The following is a 10,060-nucleotide window of genomic DNA, read 5'->3' on the forward strand; positions in this document are numbered from 1 at the left end:
GGGAGCGGGCGCGGCGCGGGCCTGTGCGGCCCGGGGAAAAGTTGTCGAATGGATCAATCCGGGCGCGGCGTGAGTCAGGGTGCGGCGCTGGAAAGCACAGCTAGGTCTCCTCGTGGGCGCAGGCCTTTGCGCAGGCGGCGGGGGAATCAGGGAGCCTCCTCCCCTTTCCTTCCCCTGGAGTAAACAGGGTTTGGCAGAGCTGGCGGTTGTTTTCTTCCTTAAAAAAAAAAAAAAAAAAAAAAAAAAGCAACCCGCCATTCGGAGCAACAATAAAAAGTAAAAGAATAAAAAGCTACGTATTTGACAATTCTGATCTAGCCCCGATGTTTTCATCCGACCTCTTGGTTTGTATGCAGCTAATTGGGTCCGGCGGTCCCTTTCCTGCCTGACCTTTGCATGATGGGCAGAGTGAATTTATTGTGAGCACTTTGGATGTAGGATTGTATCCCTGTGTCAGAATCCTACCAAAGTTCCGGATGTAAACTCTAGGAAGAGCCTCAGTGCTCTGTGTAAGAATGTAGCTCTCTTTCCAAAGTCCTGGAGTTTAATTCTTTTCAGGAGGTGCCGTTAAGCGAGCAAGCTGACACGCCCAACCCTACCGCGGCGCTGACTCTAAGCGCCGAGAAAGCTGGGCCCTGTGGCCTCTCAGCTGTTCAAAGTCTAGAATGCTATGACTACTTAGTAGGTGTTAAATTATAGCAACAGCGCATATGGTGCTTACTAAGAGAACAGTATTCCAAACTTCCCTAATGACTGTGACCCTCCTGTGAAATTCTGATTTCAGTTGTATATGGGGTCCAATAAATCTTTATCTTTTATCACCAAAAAAAAAAAAAAAAAAAAGCTAATCGAATTGCTGTTTGGAGGCAGAAATAACAAGGGGTAGGAAGCTTGAGCCCGGGTTAAGGCATGAAGCAGCCTTATGCTTTGCAGCTCCCTCGCGCTGTGGAGAACGTGGCAGGCCGAAGGCCAAGGCTGTGTGTAAGGAAATGCTGATTTATTCAGTCCTAGACAAACCCTACTCCTACGGTTCACTTCTCTGCACAACTTTTACTGGTATGGTTAATATTTTAAAATCAGAGGATAAAAGAAAATAAAACTCAGCTATTTTAGGCCCAAAAATAATTTGAGTTACAAATAATAAAAGTAATTTGAGTTTTAAAAAAAATCTTTCCATATATTAAAATAAATTGAGGTCCTTAGCTTCAGGGAAATGTTTGAGGATTTTTGTTTCTCCTGGCAATATAGCCATATTTGCAATGTAAAACATTCTATTTGCACTGTCATAGGAAAGCTGTTTTCTAAATGGCAGAGAAGTAAACAGCGACCTAAGTATTTATCTGCCAAAGTGGCTACCTGAGTATCCACATAACAAAACCTGACTCACTTGTGACTGTGCAAGATGCCCGGCCCCTCATGGGCATCTGGGTGTTAACTGAAGAAATAAAATACAAAGAATGAAATAGCAATTGAATTGCTAAGTAAAAGTGGTAAGTGATGGGGCCTACAGATTATATAACACAGTTCATTTTCCCCAAAGTGTGAACTATATTTAGAAGCATTGCAGTGTGACATATTACTCTATACAGGATGTCTTATCTCAGCATCAAGGGTGTCTTCTGAATTGCTGGAGGAGGCTCTTCAGATTATGCAATCAAACTTCTAAAGCCCATTCAAAGGATGAGATCAGCCAGTGCACTGATGCTTGCAATTGAAACTAGGAATCCTGCAGTCTAGTCTCCAGACCTTGTCTGACCTAGGAGAAAAGTCGTCTCTTAGAGCATTCTCAAGGCTGGCTTTGTGATAAATTCTTCATGCACTGAAGACTTGTTATGCTATAATTTTGAATCTTAAAGGGCTAGCCTACGTTTTTTTTTTCAAAGCAATATTTAAGATTCTATTCTAGTAGGAACTGTTTATACCATTCTAATAGGATTGTCTACTAAGGAGATTTGACTCCATTGTTTTTCAGATTAAAAACAGCTTTAAGACCAGTGTCTAAATGATTTGCCTAAGGTATGCTTCTTGCCCTAAGATACCTTTCTTGTGGATTGCATGGATTTTTAATGTAATTCAGCACCATAGAGAAGCGCACAACGTTCTGTGATAAAGACCAGTGCAGATGTAGATTTCATATTCTATAATTTAAAAAACCCAATAAGTTATACCTCAGATTTTTAAGTGGTGGAGGAAATTAGGTTTACTTATTATTATTACTTTGATGGAGGTACTGGGGATTGAACCCAGGACCTTGTGCACGCTAAGCAGGCACTCTACTCCTGAGCCTCCCTCTCAACAAAGTTATTTTAAATCAAGCATTTTAAGTAAAGTTGTGTTGACATGGGGAAGGAGCAAGTAACAGACTGATGAGTTAAAACAAAGTCCACTGTTGAATTGGGTATAAATTATTTTGTTAAGGCTAAGTTGGGATAGGGTGAATATCACTTACTAATTATGGATTTGTCTGGGGATTAATAGAGAAATCCACAGATAATCCATAAATCCAGTCATTTTCTCTTGAGCAATTTACAAATTGACTTTTTGTATATTTTTGTGCCTTTTAAATTACTGTGAGGGGTTCCTAACTTTTGAGGAAAACGCAGGCTGTCAACAGAAACAGCAACAAGCAATCTAGAGAGCTGAGGGTCTGGGAAGTCACACCCGTAATTTTTATTTAATTGTAACCAACTGTATTGTAATCCACACTGTTGCTGTCAGGCCTACCCAGTGGCACTGAAGGAGTTAAACAGTGTCCCCACCCCTATTTCTAGAACCCCAGCCGATGAAGTAGATGAAAAAGGTAAATCTGTATTCTGTTCACTGGTGCCTCTGCCCTTGGTCTGTGACAGAGGAAAGGCGTGTCTTTTCACTGTTCCCGTCGAAGAAAAGGCAAGCAAATGAGGGTGACTCAGGGCTTCCAGTGGCCTACACACGACTAAACATTTTTCTGAATGATTCCACGTATACACTTTGGAATCAGGAAGAGAAACATTTTACTCTTCACTAACCAAATAAAACCATCTATAAATCATATGCAAAACAACTTTGAGTAACGAAGGACTTAAAAGTCTAGGAATTAAAAGGAGCTCCATGTTTTTCCCTTTAGCTTTTTCTCCCACTTTGGGGAATAAACAAAGACATCTACCACATCAAGGGTCTGGTTTGTTTGGTTTAACTGAAAACTAAATGCAATCATTAAAGTTTACTTTGGGAGGCATTTTTGAGATTATAAAAATCACTTCTGCAGGCTGCACTATTTTAAATTTCACTAAAGATAAAATTTAGCATCTTTAAGTTAAACAAAAACTAATAGTTTAACATTCCTTTTAACCTTGTTATTAAACAAGACATCCTGTGTATTATAATCTCTAGGTAACTTGTTAAGAATACGGTTTCTTGAAAACTGCCTTAAAGAGGCTATTAATTAAAAAAAAACATTAAAATACATATATTGATGGGCTCCCCAAGTTAACGGACCACCTCCGATGAAAATGTATTCAACTACACATTTAACTTTTGCTGTTTAATTTAAAACATATAGTAAGTCTATGTGTACCTTATCTGACAACTGTTAAGTTTCACAAGTTCCTTTCATAGAGACGTCTGCCAAGCCACTGATCAATAAAAAGAGTAAAAGCTGCAAACATCTAGGAAATGTCTTACTATGTGAGAGCAGACAGCAGTTCGTAAGAGTATCTCAGGACTTTCCACCTTTTTTTATCTCTATTTATAAATTTAGGTGTCAGGGTATCCATAAAGCTCACACATGGCTTTGGCTCTGACTTTATTCCCAAGCTTTCCAAAAGGTAGGCATTTTTTCCGTTTTTTTTCCCCTCCCCTCTTTTGTCTTCAGTGCATTTCCTATGGCCCAACATGGCTGTTTTACTCCAAAGCTTTCCAGAGAGCAGCAGCTCTTCCTGACAGTCTTTTCGGTGTCGTCACTGTCTTCTCCCTCCAATCGACTACTGCAGAATGGCTGGCTCGGCTGCAAGTTGAAAAATAAACAAGTGCTTTCTGGCTGCACTTTGTTCAGCTCAGCTCCTTATCTGTTTCCCCTCCCCAGCTGCCCGCTCCCCAGTCCCTAGCACTTTTCTCCCTTCCATCAGTTGCCTTTTTGTTCCGTGTCTTTTATCTCGTTATTCTCTCCTGCAGTTCCAGGCAAACCCCGACCCCACCACACACCCTTCGGTCACATTGCCACTGGTGATTAAAACAACAGCCGTTCTGAGCTTACTTTGAACAATTAAAAAAGGCCTCGGAAAATGTTCAGTGCTCCCAATTTTATTTTTATTTAATGCTAAAAGTTAAAGAAAAAAAAAGGTACTGTAAATCTGACATATGACAGAATGCAGGTGATATTTCCATAGCGTGATTTTAAAATATAATAATGTTGATATCTGAGATTACACTCACTTCAGTTGACATGAGTTTTCATCATATATAGAAAAAGTATCACCTTCAACTTAAAAAAAGTAAAGGTTAAAAGGTGGCACACTTTTAAAATACTTGGTGGCCAAGGAAAGGTATATAGTAAAAGTTGTAAACCATGTGTACGTTCTCATAACTTTTAATGTGAGGCCACATGAAAGACAGTACATCTGTTAAATTCTATAAACTGTTAAAGCAAAAAAGGGGAAAGCTCCAACACCCCACCCCCTAATATTTTGAGTATTCAAAGCACAGCTGAAATATTAGGATCTGAAATCTGATACTGCCCATGTACAGCAAGTAGCTTTCGGACATCTTTATCCAGCTGTGGAGAGTCTCTGCACTGTCATCAGGTGCAACGAAAGCTCAAACCCACGTCCCACGGTTAACTTTTTAACTTAAGAGAACGCCAGAAAAATAACCCACATCAACACTTTCCAGCTGCGAGCCTTCTGCATGGCCACCCAAGGGCCGGTCGGACTCTTATTTTTTGATTGGAGTAACCTCGACACACAGCCCTTTCAAGCTGTTCATTTTCTCCCTCTTAAACACCAGCACAGAGAAACCATAGGTTGCCTTTTCCACAGCTGGATAGACTTATTTCAACACAGCAGGATGGTTCTTTATTAATCTTTTTGGAAAGCTTATCTGTATTAAGATTGCAAAACATACAGACAGCTATCACAAATTAGGTCAAATGACTGATCAACTTGTAACATCTATGAGGTCAAATTCCAGTTTATCATAAAGTGCCTAGGTACACATTTATACAACAGACCATATAAGAGTTGACTTCACAAATGTCTTTATGGGCATGTAAAATTGATTCTGTGTTTCTGCATGTGTGCATTTACATAAGAGAAACCAGTCTGATCTGAGTCATAGATACTCCAATTAAAAAAAAAAGTGTAACAAACTGGTTAATCATGCAAGCCTGTTTGCAATATAACAATGACCGGTAACATGAATTTGCACAGCATTAATAATAGGTGCACTCATTAAAAACACCACAAAAAATACTGTATCTGGTGCAGTATCTGGTTTTCAAGTGTCAATAACTCGACCATTAAAAAGTATTCAAGCAATTTAAAAAAGAAAGACAAAAACATAACTGAAAAAGAATCCAAAGTGGGTAACAATCTATATTTTCAGATTAAAACAGAAGCTCAGTTGTGAAGGATACACGTAAGTGGTAGTAGACCTTGAAGCCACGATTCAGCCTAATTAGAGGGCCAAGTTACAAACACCTGAACATAGAAGGCTTTAGTGTTCCTGTCAATGTTAAAAATCATAACAGCACAAAAGAAAAACCAGTATCACTGTGATTCTAGTAACTGATGATTTATTGGTTTAAAAAAATCATTTTGCTGATGCAAAAGAGTGATCAAAAGAAATTAGTTTACAAAAGGCTTCTAAAAATAATTTCAGAGGTGGGGCTTATGATGTCAAACCCTTTCTTGAATTTTCACTAGTTTATCATTTTTTTTTCCAGAAGAACAGCATTATTCACTTGGTATTTCAAACACATGTACGAAGGAAATTGCAGGTTTCCTCCACCCCCGTCTGGGCTGTCACTGATATGCCCACGGGCCGTCCTGGCAGCCCCATGCGCTCTTACTGTCATTGTACCATACTGTATTCAGCACGCACTAGAAACAGGGTGTAGGTGATAGTATCAACAGCCAGAGCACTACAGGGAAATGATTAAAAAAAAACACAACAAAACACAAAACAGAAACGAAACCAATCCCACAATCTCCAAGTTCACCTGGACTGTAACTTGTCTTTCGACTCTTTTCAAAGGAAACGACAAACAACAGACAGAGCTCCAGGATGTTCCGAAAGACCGAGTGGCGCTGCAGAGCCAGGCTCTGTTCAAAGATGGCAGTGCCATCTTGTACACACCACCATCCGTTATCACTGCCTTGAGTCACTGAATTGTGTATTATGTAACCAACTTGCATGCAGCATTGTAATCTTACAACTGATCACGTGGGCAGTGAACAGTGGTCAACTTTGCCTTAAAAAAAAAAAATCCCCCCTCCCCCAAACCACAGTCCTGAAAATCTCTCAGCAGCAACTCTCAGTCATCAATATCCCAACAACCGAACTTTAAGAACAAAATCGAGAAAGACTCAAAATCTACTTCCTATTGCTCTAAAAGGACAATGTATGGGGGGGGAACGTGGTGACACTGCCCAGTGGCAAGCCCGCTTCACAGCAGTGCCCCTTTCGCTCACTTCCTTTCCTTCTCCACCAGTTGGCCTCCAGCCTGAGAAAGGGGCCAGCGATAAGGAATAACAGACAGTAAGGCAATCTTACAATGTCAGAAAATGTATTTGGCTTTTTTTTTTCTTTTTAAAATAAGTGCATACAAATACAGCTAGAAGCATTTCTGATATGCCAAGTGCTCTAAAAAAGCAGCGCAAGTCACAGCCTACATCGAACGGTAACTGTCACCGGGGTAATAAAGCACGGAGATATGCTAATAACGTTAACAAAAGAGAAAAATGCCTTTTTAAGTACATACCTTTTGTCGTCAAAAAAAAAAAAAAATAGAAACACAATGTATTCAAAAAAATCAAAATTATACAGCCATGTTTATGAAGTCTACATTTCCCTTGTCTTGGATATATATATATATATGGAGATATATATACAATTCAAGCAGTTCTAGTTAAGGGTAACCATTGGGTTTTTCTGAAACCGGAAAGTCACGAGTCTCTCTCTTTTTTCACTTTCACATCTCCAGCAAGGATGGTTGCAATTTCCCCTTGCATAAAGGCCCAGGGGACATTGGAGCCCACAAGAGGGCATTTTTCCCCACTGGGACAATAGACCTCTCCACTAGCGCCCTGCTGTTTGATGCTTTGTCTGGAGCAAGGGAAGCAGAACTTGTGCGAAGGGACGGACGGGCACTGCACAAAGTGGGTGTCCTCCAGCCGCTCGTGGCAGAGGGTGCAGCACAGCGGGGCGCTGGCTGCCAGAGAGGAGTCCGGGAGGCTGGCAGGGTGCGCTGGCTCCAGTCCTCCTGTGCTGACTGCCCCCTGGCCCCCCACCTCTCTGGGGCCTAGCCTTCTTTGGTTCATGGCGGACGGAGAGGGGGGGCTGCTGCTATTCCTCCTAGTAGTGGAGTGCACCTGGTTGGCATCTTTCGAGGCGTGGCTGCCCCCCGCATTGTCTGCTACTAAGATCAGGGCTGCCATGGGGGACTGGCCGTTCTGGGCCGCTTCAGGCGGTGTGGTCCGGTTGGAATGAGGTGAGGCAGTGGGTGGTGGTGGCGACACAAAAGAGGACGTAGGCGTAATGGGGATCTTGAGCCCTTCTGTGGACGTGGACAGCCACGGCTGGGCCTCTCCATTGATCTTAGGGGGCCCGACTTCACCTTCCGGCTCTGGAGAAGGCTTCCTCTTCCTTGCTGTTCTTGCAACTGGAAAAACAAAGAAAATAAAACGGAAAGAGTGGGGATAAATGACCTGGCACTAAAAGATCTTTTACTAACATGAAACAAAACTCGCCAAAGAATGCCTATTCCCCAAAAGCTGGTGTATAACTCACATGAGTTTCAAGAACACGTGCCACTTAAAACAGACTTACAGGGCTCTGAGGCACTATACCAGTTAAAAGGAAAAGACACACAGAAAACGGCCTGTCCCTGTCTATTCTTACACACGCATGCAGGTACCCTGGTCAACTGTGCATATGATTGTGAACGCCCCCCCCCCCCCAGGTTAAAAGGTGACTGGTGCCTCATGCTCCCATCCAAGAATGTGCTGGGAAAGGAAAACCCTGTGTCAGTGCCTATCAGCCTGGTCTGACTCATCTCTGTTATGCTGCTTCAGCACATGAACACGTTGCCACTAAGCGCTGGTTCCGCCTGAGGCAGAGCAGGAAGTTGGGTGTTTGTTGTTTCGGGGCTGGGGGAGAATGGTGAATGGAAAGCGCACCCCCTCCTCTGCTCTCCGCCCCTCTTCTCCCCTAGACCCCCTGGCTCCACAGCCGCCCCTACCTGCTTTAGACCCGTTGGCCCCGTTGGCCTCGAAACCCAACAACCTGCCTGCAGTCAGGGCCGGCTCCTTCTTAAACTTGCTCTCGAAGGGCCCCGAGTGGCCGTGCTGGTGCAGCGCCAGCAGCGTGTCTCGCACGGTCTTGGGCCTGTTGACCCAGTCCTGCTCGCCGGGCCCGCGGCCTTTGCCCGCGCCCTCGGGGCCCAGCTCGGCCGCCCCAGCTGCGGTGGACAGGCTGTCGGCCGGGCCGCGGTGCGAGGGCGGCGGCGGCGGCTTCTCCTTGGCCGCCGCCTCGCGGGGCTCGTGCTCCCCGGCCGCGCTGCTGGACACGGACGCCGGCCGCTTGTGGGCGCCCAGGTCGGCGGGCGGCGCCGAGCCCAGGCCGGCGGCCGCAGCCCCGGACACGGCGGCCAGCGAGGCGGCGGCGCGGCCGCCGAGGCCGAGCGCGGCGGGCAGCGGCGCGGCCGAGCCGTTCATGAGCGGCACCAGGGTGGGCGGCACGGCGTGGCCGCGCCGCGGGTTCGGGCTCTGGCGGTTCAGCTCGGGCGGCTCCTCCAGCTTAGAGAAGCCGTTGGGCACCAGGATGCCGTTCACGGGCGGCGGCTGCGGCGTCGGCGGCTGGGCCAGGCCGGCGGCTGGGCGGCTGCCGCCGAAGTCGGAACCGAGGCGCGGGGGCCGCTCCGCGGCGGCGGCCGCCAGGGGGTAGCGCTCCAGGGCCTGCGGGCCGCGCGGGGCCGCCTCGGGGCCGCCGTGGCCGAGCTGCTGCTGCTGCTGCTGCAGGAGGAGGTCCTTGGCCGAGAGCGGCGGCGGCTTGGCGGCGGCCGGGGCCGCGGCGCCTGGCGGAGAGCGGCCCTCCGGGAAGCAGCCGTGCGCCCGCTTGAGCTGCCGCGCCGTCTCGATGACGAACTCGACGCGGTCGGCGCCCTCGTAGTTGACGCAGCCGCGGCACACGGGCTCGGTGAAGTCCCAGATCATGGCCCAGGGCATGCGGGGCAGGTCACACAGGTAGCACGATTGCCGCCGGGACGCGGCCGCCACCGCCACCGCCGCGGCCATGTCCGAGGAGCCCGCGGCGCCGGAGGAGGAGGAGGCGGAGGAGGCGGAGGAGGGGGCGCCGCCGCTCCCCGCCGGCACCACGCGCGCCCTCCTCCCCCCCCAACCCCGCGGCTCCCCCACCAGCGGCGGCGGCGGCCGCAAAGGCGGCGGCGGCGGCGGCAAAGCCCGCGAAGGCTCGGCGCCCGCGCAGCGCCCCCGGTGCACGAGGGGCGGCGGGCGCGGGGCGAGGGGCTGCAGCCGCGGCAGCACGTCCCCCCGGCCGGCGCGGGCTTGGGCGCGGGCGGACGGCGGGGCGGCGCGGCGCGGCGGGCGCGGCGGCGGGGGCTCGGCCGGGGCCGCGGCGGGCCTCCAGACCGGGGCGAAGACGGGCCGCGCGGGCGCGGGGGAGCGCAGCAGGTCGCGGCGGCGGCGGCGGCCGGCGCGGAGTGCGGGGCGGGGGGCGGGGAGGCCGGGGGGGCGGGGGGCGGGGGGCGGCCGCCGGGGCAGGCTCAGCCCGAGCGGCGGGGCATGCCGCGCCGGGGCGGCGGCGGCGGCCGGGTGGCGTGGAGCTCGGGCGCGGCGCGGGCCCC

General features: G+C 48.4%; 1 protein-coding gene across 2 annotated transcripts; it reads right to left on the bottom strand.

The window, feature by feature from the left end:
- Nucleotides 1-4,265: 4,265 nt before the first annotated feature.
- On the bottom strand, nucleotides 4,266-9,770 carry IRF2BP2 (interferon regulatory factor 2 binding protein 2). Of its 2 annotated transcripts, none has more exons than XM_074373224.1 (2): nucleotides 8,486-9,770; nucleotides 4,266-7,858 (listed from the first exon to the last, which is right to left on the bottom strand). In XM_074373224.1, the coding sequence occupies exons 1-2, from the start codon at nucleotides 9,489-9,491 to the stop codon at nucleotides 7,143-7,145; spliced, it is 1,722 nt and encodes a 573-aa protein (XP_074229325.1). In that variant the 5' UTR covers nucleotides 9,492-9,770; the 3' UTR covers nucleotides 4,266-7,142. The 2 variants fall into 2 exon arrangements, with proteins under 2 accessions (XP_074229325.1, XP_010961148.2); XM_010962846.3 differs by having other exon boundaries at nucleotides 8,438-9,769.
- Nucleotides 9,771-10,060: the final 290 nt, after the last annotated feature.

The sequence above is a fragment of the Camelus bactrianus genome, chromosome 11 (assembly GCF_048773025.1).
Source record: "Camelus bactrianus isolate YW-2024 breed Bactrian camel chromosome 11, ASM4877302v1, whole genome shotgun sequence".
In the NCBI taxonomy this organism is placed as follows: Eukaryota; Metazoa; Chordata; class Mammalia; order Artiodactyla; family Camelidae; genus Camelus; species Camelus bactrianus.